Source organism: Microtus oregoni, unplaced genomic scaffold, assembly GCF_018167655.1.
Source record: "Microtus oregoni isolate MIOR12 unplaced genomic scaffold, Mior012 000046F_ref0000063, whole genome shotgun sequence".
NCBI lineage: Eukaryota > Metazoa > Chordata > Mammalia > Rodentia > Cricetidae > Microtus > Microtus oregoni.
In genome coordinates this window covers 8,787,600-8,807,892 of record NW_024543220.1, presented here as the reverse complement: position 1 = coordinate 8,807,892, position 20,293 = coordinate 8,787,600, and the positions used below count along the sequence as shown (strand labels likewise).

The 20,293-nt window shown below is 37.9% G+C and overlaps 3 protein-coding genes across 4 annotated transcripts; 1 reads left to right on the top strand and 2 right to left on the bottom strand.

Moving 5' to 3' along the window:
• Positions 1-1,076: 1,076 nt before the first annotated feature.
• Positions 1,077-2,045, bottom strand: LOC121435372 (olfactory receptor 10C1-like). 2 transcript variants are annotated; one of them, XM_041634652.1, is made up of 2 exons: positions 1,711-2,042; positions 1,077-1,278 (listed from the first exon to the last, which is right to left on the bottom strand). In XM_041634652.1, exons 1-2 carry the CDS (start codon positions 2,040-2,042, stop codon positions 1,077-1,079), a joined length of 534 nt encoding a protein of 177 aa, XP_041490586.1. The 2 variants fall into 2 exon arrangements, with proteins under 2 accessions (XP_041490586.1, XP_041490587.1); XM_041634653.1 differs by having other exon boundaries at positions 1,077-2,045.
• Positions 2,046-13,983: 11,938 nt separating this feature from the next.
• Positions 13,984-14,937, top strand: LOC121435367 (olfactory receptor 2G3-like). The gene has a single exon (XM_041634645.1). It carries the CDS (start codon positions 13,984-13,986, stop codon positions 14,935-14,937), a length of 954 nt encoding a protein of 317 aa, XP_041490579.1.
• A 4,334-nt stretch (positions 14,938-19,271) lies between these two features.
• On the bottom strand, positions 19,272-20,234 carry LOC121435686 (putative olfactory receptor 2B8). Its single transcript, XM_041635151.1, has one exon. It carries the CDS (start codon positions 20,232-20,234, stop codon positions 19,272-19,274), a length of 963 nt encoding a protein of 320 aa, XP_041491085.1.
• Between the last annotated feature and the right edge of the window lie 59 nt (positions 20,235-20,293).

Below are 20,293 nucleotides of genomic sequence, written 5' to 3'. Positions count from 1 at the left end.
AATGCTTGCTAATGTTAGAGACTGGATAGTGGGAGGAGTTGAGTGAAGAAATATTATAGGAGAAGTTCTACATGACATGTTGGGTTGGGAGTCAGAGAGGAGGGGACAACTACAGTAGGTGTTCTGCTGCAGACCTGGGATGAGCCTGAAGATGGGACTTGGAGGAATGGAGGAAGACGTGAAGATATTCAGTTAACCAACCTGCTTCCCTGGCCTGAATGGCTTGCAGGTTCTGAAATAATGACATTTTCTCACGTTTTCTTTAATATTCTAAAGCAAATAGTTTCAAATTAACATTTCAATGTATTGCAATATTTATACATTTTTGTATATATAATTTACAAAAGACTTACAGTATGTGACACTATGAAATAAAGATGTGGACTGATATAAGACCATTATATAGTTACTAGGAAATACAGCTTTGTGTGATATATGTTTGGATAGAAAGCAGAAGTCATGGGGGCATCAGGGACTAGAATTTGCAAAACTTCTGAGATATAGCTATGCAATTTAGATTGTCATCGTGAACTAAAATATAATAAAATACTTTCTACTGTATTGGTCTCATTACTTGTTTCCCTTAGTATTTGAAATCATTTCAGAATTAGTAATTAGAACATAGCCCTGAATGCATAGGCACCTTTAAACTTACTAAGATATTCAATGTAAGTTGTAATTGAACTTCTCTCCTGCCTGTCTTTTCCTGAATGAATACTCAGAGGATAAATATTAATTATAATAATTTTGGTAATGTCTCAGGCATATTACTGACAAGTTCCCACAATTAAATTAACTAATTTTTACAAATTTACTGGGAATGCTCTGGCATCTTTTTTTCTTTAGTACCTTCCAGACTCCACCTTCTTTTTTCCTGTTTGGATTTCCTGCCTAGCTATATTCTGCCCTGCCATAGGCCAAAACAGCTTTATTCATCAACCAATAGAAGCAATATTCATTCACAACATAAGAATGACATCCCAGATCAATAAGTCAGACAGAAAATGCATCAATGTTTGTTTGTTTACTCTGGTTCTATATGCATGCTTATTGGTGAATAGTTCTGTGTGGTTCTGTTACCTATTCCTGCTCAGAACTTTTCTCAGGCCCAGAGTTCTCCTCAGTGCTGCCTTGACTTCCTTGTTCCGTAAACTATAGATGATGGGGTTCAGCGTGGATGTCACCGCTGTATAGAAGAGGGCCAAGAGTTTATCCATTCCTGGTGAGTGACTAGCCTTGGGCCTCAAGTAGGTAATAGATCCTGAGCCATAGAAGAGTGTGACTACAAGTAGGTGTGAGGAACAGGTAGAGAGAGCTTTATGGCGTCCCTCAGGTGAAGGCATCATCAGCACTGCAATCAGAATCCGGACATAGGAAGAAATGATCAGTAAAAATGGGCTGGATATGCAGAGGACTGCCGCCACAAAGACGGCAGCCTCGTTTTGGGATGTATCTCCACAGGCAAGTGCCAGGAGGGGTGGAAGGTCACAGAAGAAGTGGTCTATCTCACAGGGTCCACAGAAGTCCAAAGAAAAAATAAAATTAGTCTGTCCCAACCCTACTATGCATCCCATTCCCCATGAGACCATTGCCAAATGGGCACATACCCCACGACTCATTCGGGTTGTATAGTGGAGTGGGGAGCATATGGCCATGTAGCGGTCAAAAGCCATGGCTGCCAATAGACTGCACTCAGTTATTGCAAAGAATGTGAAGAAAAACATCTGTGTGGCACAACCATCCCGAGAGATCCCTCGGGACTCACTCACAAGACTCTGCAGCATCTTGGGTATGACAGAGCAAGTGTAGCCAATCTCCAGGAGAGACAAGTTGGCCAGGAAAAAGTACATAGGTGTGTGCAGGGCTGGACTGGTAAAGATGGCAAGGGCTATGAGTGCATTGCCTGTCAGTGATACCAAGAACATGAGGAGGATGAGGGTGAACAGGAGGAAGCACTCTCCAGGGACCTCAGAGAACTTGACAAATGCAAAGCGTTTGACAGACAAGCTGTTCTCTGGCCACAGGGAGCAATTGACACTCATCTCCTGGAAGAGAGAAGAGCAAGCAAGTCATCAGAAGGATTCTTGCAGATGAGGGAAATTATTCAATTTAATACTTAAGATCCTCAGTTAAGTCAGAGACAGAATCTTTAGCTTCAGTCATAAAATTAAAATTTGCAAAAATTATTTATCCTCACAGAATTTCATATCTAACCCTTTCTCTGCTTACCACATCAGGTGATTTTACAACGTGTACTGTACGTTATGAGTGACTTAGGACTTAGGACAGGTGCTGTACCCTTGTATTCCCAGCCCTGATGAAACTGAGGCATAAAGCTTACCATGGGTTTGAGTTCAGCCTCATTTACGGAGTAAGATATCAGCCAAATTAAAAAAAAAAGAAACCATTAATTGTGGCGCAATTCTTTTTTTATGCTCTTCATTGATGAGTTAACCACATCCCCCTGAAAATCTGCTCCCCCACCAACTCATATCTATGCTTTCCTATTGTCATGGATACCTTCTCCCCAACCCATCTCAGAGTGTAGTAGGACCAGAGTATTCTGTGATTTCTATTGTCAATATTCAGACACATGCCTTAAAAATATCATTCCCTCAAACAAGATTCATATTTATGTGAAAGTAAAATAAAATCAAATAACCCTTCAATAAATAAATGATTGCTATAATGCATAGAATTAAAGGCAGGGCACATTCTGACATATGAGCAGCTTAATGAGGTCACAGAGATGTTTCTTAAGAAAAGACGGATAAGTTGAGACATGAGAGAGAAGTAGGGTTAACCAAAGAGCACCACAGCTCCTCAATGCACAACTGTGTGCACTGCTAAGAAAGCCTCATTATGGCAGCTGATTTCTGTGTCTTTTTTTTTCTTTTTGGTTTTCAGAGACAATATTTCTCTGTAGCTTTGGAGTCTATCCTGTAACTAGCTCTGTAGACCAGACTGACTTCGAACTCACAGACATCCACCTGCCTCTGCCTCCCGAGTACTGGGATTAAAGATGTGTGCCACCATCATCCAACGATTTCTATATTATAATATTTTCATCTTTTATAGAGTGTGCTTTCTTAGTGAGAGTATCATTGCTAGCACACTAAATTTCTGTTTTTTCTTAATATTATTCATAAGATTCTATGAATCAGGGCATTGAGTTTAATAAAGAAAAAAAGTAAAAGAGATGTGGTCTTGGTATGTAGTTAAGGTTGGCATCAAATTCCCAATTTCCCTGCCTCAGTGTCTTGAATGGTGGGGTTCCCACAGTAAGTCATCATGCCCCACATGACAGAAATTTCTCTTTAACCTTTCACTCAATGGACCTCACATTACAATCCTATCAAACTGCTTGCATTTTGCACGTGTAGTATTTATACACTTCATTTTCTCTTTGCTCATTTTCTCACTGGGAGGCGTCTGTGTCCTTGCTTCATTGTTTGTCTGTTAAACTCTTCAGTTCCAGCATAACTTTGTCTTTTTTTCTGTAAATCACACAACTCTTCCACCTAGCAGTCACACTCCATGCTTTTCACACTAAAACTGCTAAAATAGCATCTACCACTGTGGTGGTGATTGCTTCTCGTTTCCTTATGAGTACAGCCTTATACAGAGACTGTGTACGGACTTCACTTTCTATCATTACATTTACCATTTTAACAATTCATAAATTGTCACGTAATGAGAAGTTTCAGTGTTTACCTTACTCTGCCTCCTTAGATATTCTGCCTGTTACTTCCCATTATATCCTCTGGAGTTCAACCTCATGTTCCTCAAATATTTCACATTCAGCCTACTCATTTATCTCTCGGTCTGGTATTTTTTCCTTTCAAATGAGATGACCCTTGCTATTTTGTGTGGTATATGAAATTTGGTTTTTTTCTGCCAAAAATCTGAATACACCATGTTTTTTGTCAACAAGAGCAGAATAGGAGATAGTTTCAACCAATTGGTCCTCCCTCTATTCACCTGATAAACCAAATATCACCAGGTCATGCTATGTTATATGTGAGTAGATCACATCATGGTTGATCCACAAACCAAATGTGAGCTTTAGAGTTCCCAAATTATTTTTAAAAATCATATTAGCAATGTTAATTTAAACATATAAGGCATATATATACATATATGTCACATATACTTGTATGCCTGTATATCAATGCAGAAACACACGCATGTGCACATAGAGTAGAATAAGGGTTCACTCTGGGAAGAGTGTGTATCAGTTAAAATCTTAGTATAGACAACAATGCAGATAATACTGTTTGTTTAAACTCTGTTTCTTAATTTGACCACTTATAAAAGGGGCTGAGAAAAAAATGTATTTCCTATGAGGTTGCTTCAATGAGAATTAAGTTTATTTCCAAAAATCACTTTTAAAATTGGTCAGGTGGTGAATTCTTACTAGCTACACAGGACATGAACATGTTTGTATGTCTACACACAGCCATACTATATTTATACTCTATTTGGGAGGAATTTCACACCACAATCCATAATCTTTGCTTCTATTCATTAATTGCTCTCTAAATTATAATTTTTTATTATTTTGGACTATGGAAAAGCAACAATAATTAGAACATGTGTACACTTATAAAAATGGTGCCTATCCCTTCTATCCTGAGAGGATATAGTTGTGTATAATAAATTATTGAATCTGTTAAATGGATATTCACTGATACATGTACAAATTCTGAAAGCTTAAGTATAGCAAACACGTACATGGGTTGACTTAAAGTTCTAATGAACATAAAGCAGGAAGTCTGGAATTACTTGGAATCTCACGGGACTTAGCTCTTGTAAATATAGCCAAAAACGCAGAGTATTCTGCTGTGATGCATTTTACTTATTTCAAATATTATAAACATTTCTTTGTACTATATTAAATTCAAATATCAATATTACTCCTGTATTTTGTAGTAACAAAATCCACATGTGCTTGAAGAAACGAAAACAAAAAAAATCCAAAAAGCCAACACAGAAATGGCTATTTTTCAACTTGAAATATTTTCTTAAATAGCCTGCACTTAGTAGTAGTTTCTATATTTGTATAACGAGGTCTCCATGTAAAGAGTGTGGTCTTGAATCTCAATTAAATTTTCAGGAACTCAGTTTAGGAAATGCAACCAGAATGATATATTCTCATCTCAATCTGTGGAGTGAGAATGATTTACTTAGAAGGAAGATTCTTGAGAAAGAAATAAGCGTTGGAATACTCTGACATAAATATCCCATCTGCCTCTCACCTGTTCCATTTTCTTGACCTTAATTTTGGAATCATTGGATCCTTGTAAACACTACATGATGTAATCTTCCCCATCTTTCTAGTTAAGCTATTTTAAGTGGTTTTATACCAATAATCAGCTCTATTTTATACATAGGCCTTCAGTGTTATAATGTGTGCCCTAAGAACTGGTAAGGTCTGGAGGTTCACTTGGCAACCAGCTATATGCAAGAGATGGTGCATGAGATGAAAGGATTTGATATCTTACAGTCTTGGTTTTTGCATGATACATTACACATCTCAGAGCCCCAGTCAAGCTCACTATACATCGTTCTGTTTTGTGAATGTTACAGGTGAAAAACATCATTTTTCCCCTGGTGTCAGAAGGTTAGGAAAGTTCATTGGTGGGTTCGGTTCCTTGTCTGGTCTTGTAAGTTATGACACACTGTAAGATACTGTTTCTGAAACAGTGCAGTGTCTGCATGTAGAAACTGTCAGGAAGTGAGAGAATTTCTGTAGATTGAGCAGGAAAAGATAATTAGGATGCTTACTCCCATTTTCCCGGTTTAACCACATTCACTCACCAAGGACCATTTATGCAGCTGAGTGACACTTTAGGTCAACCCAGAAGAAAGAGTGGGATCGCTTGATTAGATTACAACGTACCATATAACATGAGTATCACAGTGACAAATGAATTCTAATTTACCAGGAAACAAGTGGTTAATAGCAATAGAAAGCTGTTTTCTGAGGTGGATGCTCAAGTCTGCACAAACTATAAAAGTCTTAACAGAAAAAGACAGTAAGTAATTAGAATAAAAGAACGGAAAATGTTTGGAGTATCAGATATCCTTTTATATACTTTAATTCACCCTCCACAGGCCTAGTCTTGATAAATTGACTGTTACCTACCTCAAATCACAGTACTTGAAGAGATAATTAAGTAGTTTCCGCTTCTGATTAGCCAATCCTGACTTTCTCTTCATCCTTTCCTTACAGCATACAGGGGACACACAACATCCCCATCCTCATATCTACATTGTACTGAAAATCTTTTGTTATGATAAAAAATCATGCCTGATATCAAAAAGATTGTGTCTCAGGAGAGAGCACCACATCCTTCAAGGTAATGTCCTAGTATCACACATGCGTGTGTGCGCACGCGTACACACACACACACACACACACACACACACACAAGCATTACTACTCCTAGAACACATCTGCACTGCACTTTCTTCTTTTCTGGAAAACAATGAGCCCTAAGCATATTATACTAAAATTCTTCTGTTTTCCAAGTCATTTTCATTTTACTTTCCCCAGGAGACTCACAATCTCTTCTCACTGGTGAGTTTCAGGAGTCACTGAATTGCCCCCCTGAGAGTCCTTATGGATGGGGCCATAGCTCTGGGCAGAGCAGCCTCACTCTGCAGCAGCCCTTTCTCCTGAGAAACAGTTCTATCACAAAACATCTGAATCACCTCATCCACAAGGAGGGTGTCCCAATAGCCTAACCATCTTTCCACTGCATCATCTTTGCCACACTGATGACAAAGGTCTCAACATGTGATCTCCTGGAGAACAAGTTATACAAACCAGAGCATTTATTCATGCCTAGGCACTCTGAGGTTTGAGTTAAGGTCATGAATATTATATTCTTATCTTATTAATGATAGCCAAATAAAGTTTTTAGTCTCATCATAATGTGTTGACTGTGGTTTATTATAGATGTTGGTTATTTCCTCTATTATCTGTTTTTTTAATCCTGAAAATATTTTGGATTTCATGAAATGGAATCTTCAACATCTTCAATAATTGTGTTACTGATATCATACACCTATAGATAACTTAGAAAAATTCTATAGGGTGTAAATTGTTTTCCTATTCTGCTGGACTAAATCCCTCTGGGGTGTAGTGGGTGACTGTTATAGCTTTATTCTTACTTCACATGATGTTGGTTTAAGTTATATTGTCATGATAGATCTGTTTGGCTTCAACAAATGAGGTAATATTGACCTGATTTGTGCAACAAAAAGAGAAAGAAAGTCCATGTTCTACTACCTTTTGCAAGAGTTTGAGTGTTGGTATTTGTCCTTTATTAAATGGTTGGCAGAATCCATCAAAGAACTCATCTATTCCAGGCCTTTATTTCTGTTGCAAATGAGTGCTGATTTAATCTATGCAACCATTACAGGTAAATTCAGATCTTGTGTTTCAACATTAAACAGTTTTAGTAATTTTTGTTTGTTAACACATAAGAGAAATATTAAAAACATGAGAGAATAAAGTTAATTTCTTATTATATCATATTATCATAAACTAACAATCAATATAAAGAGAACACAGAAACTATAAAACCACCTAAAATAGAACAAGACACTTTTGAAAGACTCATGAATCATTCATGGGATTAGGGAGGAAATTTGAAAGCTCCTGGAATCAAATTCAAGTGAACACACAACTTACAGAGTCTTTGCAATACAACAAAAAAGTTTTGAGAGGAAATTCTGAGATGAACCTTGAATAGGAAGAACTGATTTTGAATCAATCATGGCCCTGATATTGGACTTGCAGAGAAATGCTCCTGCCAATGCCTGAGTTGAGACTATCTAAGAATGAGTAGTATCTGAAATTCATCAGGGTTTGTGATGGCAAGGATGGCTCAAATTCTCTGATGCAGTCATGGCTATAATAGTACCTTCTGGAACTGACATTATACTTCAGCAGTAAGCAGATGTAGTTTTTGTGTGATTCTCTCAAGACATCAGTGTTTTTAGCAGTCAGATTTGACATGCTGGCCCTCTAGTTGGCTTCCAGGCTTTTATCCTTTGTTTGTTGTAGTGTTTCTATTGCTGAGATCAAACATCGTGTCTATAATCAACTTGGGAAAGGGGGGAATATTTAAACTTACAATTTTTAGTCAACCCATCATCCAGGGAAGTCAGGGAAGGAATTCTGAGCAGAAACCTGGAAGCAAAAATTGATACAGGGGTCATAGAGAAGTGCTTCTTACTAGCTTGTTTGATTATTATTTGCTCAGCCTGTTTTCTTAGAGCACCACCAGTCAAGGGGTGACACCACCCACAATATCCTAGATCCTCCTACCTTAATTACTAAACAAGAAAATGAGCAACAGGGGTTTTTTTTGTTTTGTTTGGTTTGTGTTTTGCTTTTTGCAGGCTAACATGGTGGGTACAGTTTTCTCTACTGAGGTTCCTTCTTCATAACTGTAGCTTCTGTCAAGCTGACATAAAACTAGCCACCATAGATTTTCACTCAAGAAACCCAGGGCACCAGGAGCTTATCTAGTATCAATTAATTAATGAGTCAAAATTTCCCAATGCTTAATAGCTTATTTAAAAGAAAGTTTGCATTAAAATCTTACTGCCAACTTAGACTCTATCAAACAATGATCTGATGATGTCTTATTTCTGCTCTAGAGGCATAGAGAGAGGTATATTCCTTAAACCTATCTCAACATGACAGATATTTTTGTGCATGGAATGGTCATAACCTATATATCTCTTCCCCAATGTATATGCCTGTTTTCAGTTTGTTTTTCGATATGACATCGAATGAATTAAGCATTATTTTAGGATCTTCTGTAAGTTATCACAAAGAAGGATTATCTGTGTTTGTGTCTATGTTCTTCATGAGACCTTTGCTTATTAGCATTGATTTATGACTGACGTCAATAAGACGGTACCCTCTCCATTTTTAAATGCATGTTTCTGTGATGACGTCTCTCTACACTTGTCTTACTATCTGTTTTATATAAGTTCCTAAGATGTATTACTCAAGATCACTCAATGAAATGGTTGTAGGCAAATGATTTGGAACAATGTAGGCTCAAGCAACTATAGTGCATGTGCTTTGCTTTATGTATTTGAATGAAGTTCCAATGAACTTCATGAGTTTTTAAGAAGTTTATATGTGAGACCTTTCAAACTTATTGACCACAGAACCTTTTTCTAAAAATTGAAGAATATGGATAAAACTGTCAAAATAACTACTCTTGTTTCTCCTCAACAGAATCCACATATTAAAATTCATTCCTAGGACAATGGTTGCCATGTCATATATTCACCTCTATTCAAAGCTTTATGTTCTGATTATACAGAGACTACTAATCATGTCAATAAGGGAGATGATTCCATGAGAATTAGTTATCTAATCTTGAGACTTGCTCAGAGTAAGAAATTTATTCTCACTTTCTTCACAATCTAAGTCCAGCATGTGACTTGACAGCCTGGAAACATCTCATATTAAAGACCTACCTGACTCCGTGACCCTTATTTATGGCTAGAAACCAATTATGAGTGAGTACATCCCATGTTCATCTTTTTGGGTCTGGGATACCTCACTCAGGATAGTGTTTTCTATTTCCATCCATTTGCATGCAAAATTCGAGAAGTCATTGTTTTTTACCGCTGAGTAGTACTCTAATGTGTAGATATTCCATACTTTCTTCATCCATTCTTCCATTGAAGGGCATCTAGGTTGTTTCCAGGTTCTGGCTATTACAAATAATACTGCTATGAACATAGTTGAACAAATGCTTTTGTCATATGATAGGGCATTTCTTGGGTATATTCCCAAGAGTGGTATTGCTGGGTCCAGGGGTAGGTTGATCCCGAATTTCCTAAGAAACCGAAACACAAATAAGGGTCACGGAGTCTACAATAGGTGAATCTAAAGAAGCTAAGTAAGAAGGGGAACCCAAGGAAAAACATATAGTTATCCTCTTGGCTAAGGGAAGTAGACAAAATTGCCGGGGAGAAAATTGGGATCTTGGGGTGGGGTGGGTTGGGGGTAAGGGGAGATGGGGAGAGAAAAGTTAGAAGGGAAGGAGGTCGGGCCTTGGGAAAGCAGGAGGATTGGGATAAAGGAAGGTTGGACAGGGGAGCACGGAACCACAATTCTTAGTTAAGGGAACCACTTTAGGGTTGGCAAGAGACCTGACCCTAGAGGGGCTCCCAGGTGCCCAAGCTGAGGTCCCCAGTTAGTTCCTTGGGCAGTTGAGAATAGGGAACCTGAAATGACCCTATCCTTGAGCAATACTGACGAATATCTTGCATATCATCATAGAACCCTCATTTGGTGATGGATGGAGATAGAGACAGAGACCCACACTGGAGCACTGGACTGAGCTCCCAAAGTCCCAATGAGGAGCAGAAGGAGGGAGAACATGAGCAAAGAAGTCGGGACCACGAGGGATGCACCCACCCACTGAGACAGTGGAGCTGATCTATTGAGAGCTCACCAAGACCAGCTGGACTGTGACTGAAAAAGCATGGGATAAAACTGGACTCTCTGAACATGGCGAACTATGAGGGCTGATGAGACGCAAAGGACAATGGCACGGGGGTTTGATCCTACGTAATGTGATGGCTTTGTGGGAGCCCAGCCAGTTTGGATGTTCACCTTCCTAGATATGGACGGAGGTGGGAGGTCCTAGGTCTTACCACAGGGCAGAAAACCCTGACTGCTCTTTGGACTGGAGAGGGAGGGGGAAAGGAGTGGGGGGAGGGGGAGAAGGGTGGGAGGAGGGGGCGTAGGGGGGGAGGAGGGGGAGGGAAATGGGAGGCTGGGAAGAGGTGGAAACTTGTTTTTTTTTTTCTCCTTTTCTCAATAAAAAAAAAAAAAAGACCTACCTGAGAAGAAGCAGTGACTACAAAACAGTATCCCAGAAGATTTTGTTCTTGGTCACTCTTGTGTCAGATGATAATTGCCCTTCTAGGAATATAGGGATCCCCAGATCCCAGTTTGGGCTGGCATCATTTCCTGCTGCAGTGATACACTTCAATATCCCCTGGCTCTGGCCAAAGCACTCATCTGATATTTGGGCTTGGATTCAAAGATTCATTTTCAGAGTCTTGTGTTTATGAAAAGCAACATCTTTCAGCCTATGAATGTAATTGGAAGGATGAGGGGACAAAGCTTTCAGAGGTGAGGAGATAATAACCACCTATTCTTCATTTCTTCATCTCACCTTATACAAACTGTAGCTAAGAGAGTAATATTTTCATCAACTGCCAAGTCAGTTTTCTTTAAGTGACTTAGCTAATTATTTTTATGTATTTTGGAATTCTAAGCAGTTTAAAAATTTTTAATAACACAGTAAATTACATTTCCCTATAAACTTAGACTTAAATAATTTATATTTTACAGTTACCTTAAGTTTGTAGAACATATGTTCAGAAATAGAAAAAGCAAAGATAACGTAACAAAGAAAGATCATTTCTCCATTTGACAGAATTTCCTTATGACTTAGATTCTTTAAAATATGAACTCCTTCATAACATGGCAATAGTGTTGGACATACATGTACTGCTGAGGAGACAGTCTATGCCTCTCTGTTTTCGTGTGTGTACATGGCAACTATTTGTGTTTCCTTGATTATGAATCACTGTATTTTCTGAAAAATTATAGAGAACTAAAAGCATTGCTTTTATATTAAATACTTGCATTTAAAACATAAGTAAATTAAGATGTTCATGTCTTCTATTTCCTCAACAAGATTGAGTTACATCAGTCCATTAAGAAATCATGGCTATATCAGTAAAGAAGCTTGAAAATACAATATATAGCAGCTACCTTTACAAAAACACTAACATTTCTGGAAAAACTTATCTTATAGCATTATAATATTAAAATACGGTTTCAAAAATATTGTTTCACACAATTCCTAAGGACAGTCAAGTACCTTGAATGAACAATGTGAAGTGCATACAGTTAGGGAAAAATACTTACCTTTTTCATTAAATATGAATAATAACAGATAAATGAATATAAACATATATGTTAAATTTGAATTAGATAATTTAAGAAACATACTATTTTATCACACCCTTTATTTGATTAATTTTTTAAACAACATTTCTTAGTTAAGAGAGGAAAATAGGAGAGTAACAATTTAATAAGATGGTTAAGACAGCAACTTACTGAAAGTGTGTTAACGTCTATCCTATTGTTTAAAATATTTCTCTGTTTTAGATATTAAAAAGATATTTAAAAGAAGCATTTCTGCACGTTTAGCATTTCCTTCCCCCTGCTCTTTGAAATAGACACATGTGTAAATTTGCATGGTTATAAAGAAAACCCCTCAGGATTTCAAAAAGGATGCCCAGGAAATTGACCCTTACTGGTAGGTAGACGTTGATAACCATGACTAAAGTAATCTTAGGAGACACTGAATGAATAAAGGAATTAAAACTTGATTAAGTGAGAAGTAACATTGTTATATTAGGTATCATTCTGAAAAGAGAAAGGAGGATGAACTTGTGCAGAACTTGATTAAATGATAGCATGGGAAATTGGCATTTTTATACTAACTTTACTTTAAGTAATATCCTATTTTATGTTATTTTTATGGACATATGATAGTGAAGCATTACAGTCAAAAGATGAGTGATCACCTAGAAGGCTTTCTATCTAATATATTCATATAAAGTCTTTGATAAAACTAAACGAAATGGGAAATTAAGGGGTTTCTCTAAATATACAATATACACGTATATGAAAATGACATTATGTAGCACAGTACTGTGTACAATGTATATACACAAAGAAATGTTTTAGAAATCTAAATAAAGCAATAAATCAATTGAGCTTATATTCTCTATTGTTTTATACTATGAAGTTACAATAACTAGGAAAATAGTTTATAAAATACAAGTTCAAAGGTGGCTAATTAAGTCTTAGTTACCGTAACATAAAAATAAAACTCACAAGTCTAAAATTATTTTTCAAAGCTCTAAAATTATTCAAAACTAACAAGAGCATTCTATATTGACTGCTAAACTACTCAAGGCTGCCTGCTTTCATATTATAAGAAAAATACTGGCAGACAACTAACACATGCATTATGTCTAACGAACAATTAAGTCACTATGGTTGTATAGTTTGTTCTCGGCATTTTACAAATACACATTTCAGGCAGAGGTGTGCAGTATCATTTCCTTTTACTTTTTTTCCCCAAATGCATCTTTGTTACTTTTCCTACTGCCACAATGGGATACCCACCAAAAACCTGTTTATATATTTGACAACTCTCTTTCTACCTTTCGTGGGTAATCTTATAAGTGCTTTTGAAGAAAAAAAGGGTAAATTTCTTAAAAGAATAAATGAGACAATTTGGGAAAACTGAGCAATCGATTGTTGAGTAATTTTCACAAGGTCTGTTTTTTTAGCTCTGAACTTTTTAAAGCATTTTTCTTTTATTTTTGAGATTGATAATTATGTCATTTCTCCCTTCGTTTTTCTTCCTCCAAACCCTCTCCTTGCTCTCTTTCAAACTTATGGCCCTTTCCAATAATTGTTACATGCACACATGCATTTAGGAATATCTATATATGCATATGTCCCACTCAGACTGTAAAATGTTACTTGTATGTGTTTTCAGAACTGACCACTTGGGATTGGTTAATGGATTGGTGCACTTTTCCCTGGGTAAGACTGTTTCCCCACTCTTATTCCTTAGTTGTTGTAGTTCTTTGTGTACCTCTGGGCCCTTAACAGTTCTCATTCTCAGTAAACTCTTTATTCTTTGACTTTCCATTGAAACATGACTCTCTCTCTCCCCCTCCCTCATTTTCCTATTTTCCTACCTGTCTCCTATAGAGAACATATCCTATCTTCCATCTTTAGGATCCATGTTCCTCTAGCGGATTTCTGGTCCCTTTCCATTTCCGTTTTATCTAACATACGCTTCTGTACTTGTCCCCCTCCTTTGTATGGGTAGAGTGATGACAGCTAACGAGAGCTCAGGTGGCGATTTCATCCTGGTGGGCTTCTCTGATCAGCCACAACTTGAAAAGATCCTCTTTGTGGTGGTGCTAATCTCCTACCTCCTGACACTGGTAGGCAACACAGCCATCATCCTTGTCTCCTGTTTGGATTCCGTGCTCCAAACACCCATGTACTACTTCCTTACCAACCTCTCTTTTGTTGATATCTGCTTTTCCACCAGCATTGTTCCTCAGCTGCTGTGGAACCTCCATGGTCCAGCCAAGACAATTACTCCCGCAGGTTGTGCTATTCAACTCTATGTGTCTCTGGCTCTGGGGTCCACTGAGTGTGTCCTCCTCGCAGTTATGGCATTTGATCGCTATGCTGCTGTTTGCCGGCCTCTCCATTACGCCACAGTTATGCACCCACGGCTCTGCCAGGCTCTTGCAGGAATAGCATGGCTGAGTGGAGTGGGCAACACGCTGATTCAAGGCACCGTCACCCTCCGCCTGCCTCGCTGTGGGAACCACAGGATTTATCACTTCATCTGTGAAGTTCCTGCCATGATCAAGTTGGCCTGTGTAGACACTCATGCCAACGAAGTGCAGCTATTCATGGCTTCCTTGGTGCTACTCCTCCTTCCCCTGACACTCATCTTGGTATCATATGGGTACATTGCCCAAGTACTGATGAGGTTAAAGTCAGCTCTAACCTGGGGTAAAGCTCTTGGAACCTGTGGATCGCACCTGCTGGTAGTAGTGCTATTTTATGGCACAATCACTGCCGTCTATATCCAGCCTAATAGCTCGTATGCACATAGTCAGGGGAAATTCATCACCCTTTTGTACACTGTGGTTATTCCTACTCTAAACCCCCTCATTTACACTTTAAGAAACAAAGATGTGAAGGGGGCTTTGAAAAGGCTAGTGAGAAAAGATAACAGCCCCAGAGAGAAAATTCTTACGAAGTAGAGATATGGATCTGTTTTCAGTGATATGGAGGTGCTTCTCCGGAGGCATTACCCAGGGTCACCCTGACACAGATTATCCAAAACCAAACTCGCAGGCCTCTCTGGAGAGCTACCAGCAATAAAACCACTCCCCTAGTTATTGTACCCAGAGATGTCCTATGTTGATAATCACATTATCTAATAAACTGAAAACAGTTGCTGTTGTCAAGACTCCTGCAATCATTTTTCTCTTTTTATAGTCACGTTTTTATTAAGAATTCTGGCTCTATATTATTAAAGTAAAGATTTCTATTGATCAAACTCTTTTGTCTAAAGTGTGTTTAATGCCAGCTAAAAGTCTTTGAGGCATTCTTTATTAGTGTGTTCATGTGAACCCTGTGAGACATAGTTTCTATATCCTTGGACCAAGGTCTCCTGGTAATGCCCTAGTCTAAGCCATACACCTGTGTTTTTTTTTTTTTTTTGTTTTCCCTCCCTGGTCTGCTCCATTGGGTCTCCTAGTGGAGTTTGTTTTTTTTTTTTTTTCATTCTGTGTTTTTGCTAAATGAGATTTTCACAAAAATTTTAATTTTACATATCAAGGTATGTACATTGGATGGTGATTTCTGAACTGTGATTTCTGTATTCAGATTATTAGGTGATTTTTTTTTAATAACATGATCTTAGAAATCCAGTCCCTTCCAGGCAAAACTAGACAAGAAATTTGTGGAACTAAAAAATGATTATGAATTCCTCGGTTCTCAGATTTAACCTTCTCTAGTTAGTTTGTAAAATTCTTTAAATGTTTAAATAATGTAAAATGCGTGTTCTTTTGGATTTCTTTAACTAGTCTAAGCAGAGGTAAAAGAACTTATAAAATTTCAAAATGGGCAAAATAAGAAGAAAATGTGATTCTTAAAGCCATTAAATCTAAATTTAAAAGTTACACCAATTATCTTTAATTTGTCTTATTAACACTCAAATATCAAATTAAACAACCCATTAATAACATTAAAAATTAAGCTTGATTACTGAAATTGCTTGAAGTAATTTTTTGTGGAACTGTCCTGTTTAAAGTTAGATTGCTAACTAGTGGGTATTTTTATTACATTTACAATAGAGTTTACCCACTATTCACTGCTTCTATCTGATTCCAAGAAGTCAGACGTTGCTACACAGCCAACATTATTAAGTAAAATCAAAGGGAAGGTAATGGACCAAGATCTCAATAGATAAACAGTTTTCAAATAAAATTACAACACTTTCATTTCTGATTAAAATTACTACAAAGATGTAGGAATCGAGCCAGTGTGAAGTATTCAGCATTCAGAAAGCATGATAGATCAGCAGACCAAAATGGAGGGCTCAGTCACAAATACTTGACATTTTCGGTGGCTTTGCTTATGACTTTCTCTAGTTTTTGATAAAACCATTTAAAATACTTATCATACTTTATTAATGCATGTATGTGTCTTTGTGCACAAAGCATACAGATACCAAAGAAGTAAGAACGCTATTGGATTCCCTAGAGCTGGAATTGTCTGTTGGAGCCCACAATATACAGTGAATGTGCAGACGACAGACCAACAGGCAGATCCTCGGGAAGTGTATACGTCCATGTCCACATGGAGCAACCCGATTTAACACTTGTCTTTCAGAAAAATCACCGTCATATCTGTAAAAACCTTGTGAAGCCATGACTTTTCCCTTCAAAATGGAATTCCTTCCCAAAACACCTCAGCAGTGTGACTTCTGCACAGACAAGGGAGGGACCTTGCTCCATCCCCCCCACACACACATACCAGGAGGCCTTAGGGTGATATCATTCATTCTTTGTTTTAATAGTCAAATTTACATAGAGACAATCTCACAAAATTGCCTGTTGACAGACTACATAAAAATTTCTGTAGAAGACAGGCACTTGGTGGGTGGAATTTTCTTTTTTTATATTTGCCATTGGGAGTCATTTTATTTCTGTGTTCCTTTAGGTGTGATTCCGTAATCCAATTTGAAACAGTGGCTGGTTACTCTCATAACATTTGCGTTGCTGTTGTGCCTCTATAGTTTGCAGGTAGATGCTAGATCCTGTTGACGGGTGCTAGTGTTGACAGGGGATCATTCTTTTACCATCAACTGTACTATTCTCTGTGAGAGTATGTTTTCTCATGAGTAGTAACATCAGTTCATGGACACTACAAATGATCTACAAAAAGAGTTATTTGGGAATAGCTTAAAGAGTAATAAAAGAGGGCGTAAGTGGGGGGAAAAGCAAGAAAACTCTTATGCAGCAAATACTGCATTTAAATCTACAGAAAATGTTCTCATTGCCACAGCTATAAATAGACAACAAATCTATGAACAAAATATCTCACAAAGGAATAGCAAAAAGTTACTTTGCAACCTGTTTTGTGAGATTATTCTCTTTTTAGAGTCTGGTAGCAAGGTAAACTGTGCCTTTGTCAGCTAGAGACCTAGAAGTTGCTCTCCATTGAGGCCAGCGGCCTGATTTTTACTAATGAAGAGAACTGAGAAGACAGCTGAAGCCTTGTAGGAGGAGCTGGCATGCTTGCTGCTCTTAAACTGGCAAAGCTATAATCAATCAACACCATGAGAGATCTGAGAAAAATAAAAAACATTAAAAAACATATTAAAGGCTTATCCAATATAATCAAGTTGGCTTCATCCCAGTGATGCAAGCATGATTCAGCATGCATAAATCAATAGACATAGCCGGGAGGTGGTGGCGCACGCCTTTAATCCCAGCACTCGGGAGGCAGAGACAAGCGGATCTCTGTGAGTTCGAGGCCAGCCTGGTCTACAAGAGCTAGTGCCAGGACAGGCTCCAAAGCCACAGAGAAACCCTGTCTCGAAAAAACAAAAAAAAAAAAAATCAATAGACATAATCCACCACACAAACAGACTAAAAGACAAAAATCATGTGATCATCTCATTGGATGCTGAAAAGGCCTTTGCCAAAATTCAACATCCTTTTTTGGTAAAAGTCATGGAGAGCTTAGGGATACAAGGGATATGCTTCAATACAATAAAGACAATTTATAGTAAGCCCATAGCCAGCATCAACCTAAATGGAGAGAAACTCAAAACATTTCCTCAGAAACAAGACAAGATTGTTTACTATTTCCATACCTATCCAATATAGGACTTGAAGTCTTACCTAGAACAATAAGACAACTGAAGAAAATTAAGGGGCTACAAATAGGAAGGACTGCCAAACAGAGACTATGACAACGTGCACAAGACTGTCACAAGTTCAAACTAGAAAAAAATCCAGTACTGAGAAGAGGAGTATGGCAGGCTTCATGCTTAGGAGAAGTTACTTAACACAAGACAAAGTCCATACTGTTGGTGTGTGTGTGTGTGTGTGTGTGTGTGTGTGTGTACTTTTTGTTTTGTTTTGTTTTGTTTTTGTCTTATTTTTTCTTTTAGATTTATCTGTTTTGATTTTCATTCTTTTTGTTTTTTGTTGCTTCACTTTTCTTCTTCTTTTTGAGAGGAAAAAAAAAACCCATGAAGTTGGGTGGGTAGGGAGTTAGAGATGATAAAGGAGTTGGGGGAAGGCAAAGAATGTGGTCAAAATATATTATATGAAAAATAATAATAAAAATTTTCAAAAGTTCATCATAAAATAAATGAAATCTTTCCTTCAAAAATTGGAAACAAGATAATGACTTAAGTTAATAAAAACCATGATATTATTGAATAACAAATAGTGTAATGGTAATTCCCTAGCATGATAGATAATTCATTTATACTATCAAAAACTGGAACCAAAAAATCTGTTATGCTCTGTTCCTTACATGCAGAGAAATCACAATGGAAACAAATCTATTACACAATGCAATATGAGATAAAAATACATTGTGAGGAAGACTGAGGAAAGTAACAGTCAGAAGGATTTTATGGGGCCCTTTTCACATTACTGTCTGCCACAGCAGTGCAGATCATTACCGCAGCCACTCATTTATCAGGAAGGTAACTCAAAATACTGATTAAAGGAAGATTAGATATAAAACTTTATCTTTATAACATGCAAAATATTGAAGGTAGAAATTATATTTCATTTTGGTTGTGTATGGCACAGAATGACTAAATTTCAAGTAGATGTGTTTTTACACTTTGAAAACGTTGCTACCCCTATTCATTTTCCACACAACATTTCTAATAAAACTTAATATTTCCTTAATCGTTTTTTGCTTTTGTTGAACTATTTGACTATTTCATATAAACAATAACAAGTAGTCACAATCAGGATAGTTTTTCTGACTAGGAGAATAATGGCCGTTAGCAAGTCTGCTCTGGAACCAAGGACTGGATGTCAATAGGGCCTGCTTTCACCTAAGCTAAATTCCATCCTTGCTCTTGTTCTCTTCCAAGTATCTTCTTCACTGCTGCCTTGACATCCTTGTTCCTCAAGGTATAGATAAGAGGGTTAAGCATTGGGGTCATGAGTCCATAGAAGAGTGCCAAAAGCTTGCCTTTCAGTTTAGCTGAGCTGCTCTTCGGTGCCATGTATGCATATCCACTGATGGCAGAGCCATAGAACATGATGACCACCAGAAGATGGGACCCACAAGTGTGGAAAGCCTTCTTCCGACCGTCAGAAGACTGTATCCTTATGACTGCTCTGACAATATTGATGTAAGAGAAAAGAATTAACCCAAGCGGGATAACTTTGATGACAACCACGGCAGCATACATCTCTACCTCATTGACCCAGGTGTCAACGCATGATAGCTGAAGCATGGCAGGTACCTCACAGAAGAAATTCTCTATCTGGTATTTCCCACAACGAGGCAACAAAGAAGTCAGAACTGTCTGCACCAACGAGTTGCTGAAGCCAGTTATCCAGGCTACGGCTGCCAGCTGTTGACACAGCGTAGAGTGCATGGCAGCTGTGTAACGCAGAGGCTGGCAGATGGCCACATAGCGATCAAAAGCCATGATGGAGAGCAGGACACATTCTGTAGACCCCAGGCCGAGGAAGATGAACAGCTGCGCTATGCAGCCCACATAGCTGATGCTTCTCTTATGGCTCTGTATATTTATCAGCATCTGGGGGACAGTCGAAGTAGTATAGCAGAGATCTAAAAAGGAAAGGTTGGCCAGGAAGAAATACATGGGGGTATGGAGTTTAGGATCAAGGCGAGACAAAAGGATAATAGCTGAATTACCAGAGAGGGTTAATATATAGAAGATGGAGACAACTACAAGGAGAGCCATCTCCAGCCGGGGCCATTCCAAAAAGCCCACCAGAACAAAGCCGCTGGTGTGATGAGGGGTGCTATTGAGCCTTCTCATTGCTGGAATTCCATTTACTGAAAAATATCAATAATAGAGCTTTGCCGTCCTGTTATCCT

Excerpts from the sequence above, each read along its gene's own strand:
- LOC121435372 (XM_041634653.1), bottom strand. The coding sequence starts at position 2,042 with ATGAGTGTCAATTGCTCCCTGTGGCCAGAGAACAGCTTGTCTGTCAAA.
- LOC121435367 (XM_041634645.1), top strand. The coding sequence starts at position 13,984 with ATGACAGCTAACGAGAGCTCAGGTGGCGATTTCATCCTGGTGGGCTTC.
- LOC121435686 (XM_041635151.1), bottom strand. The coding sequence starts at position 20,234 with ATGAGAAGGCTCAATAGCACCCCTCATCACACCAGCGGCTTTGTTCTG.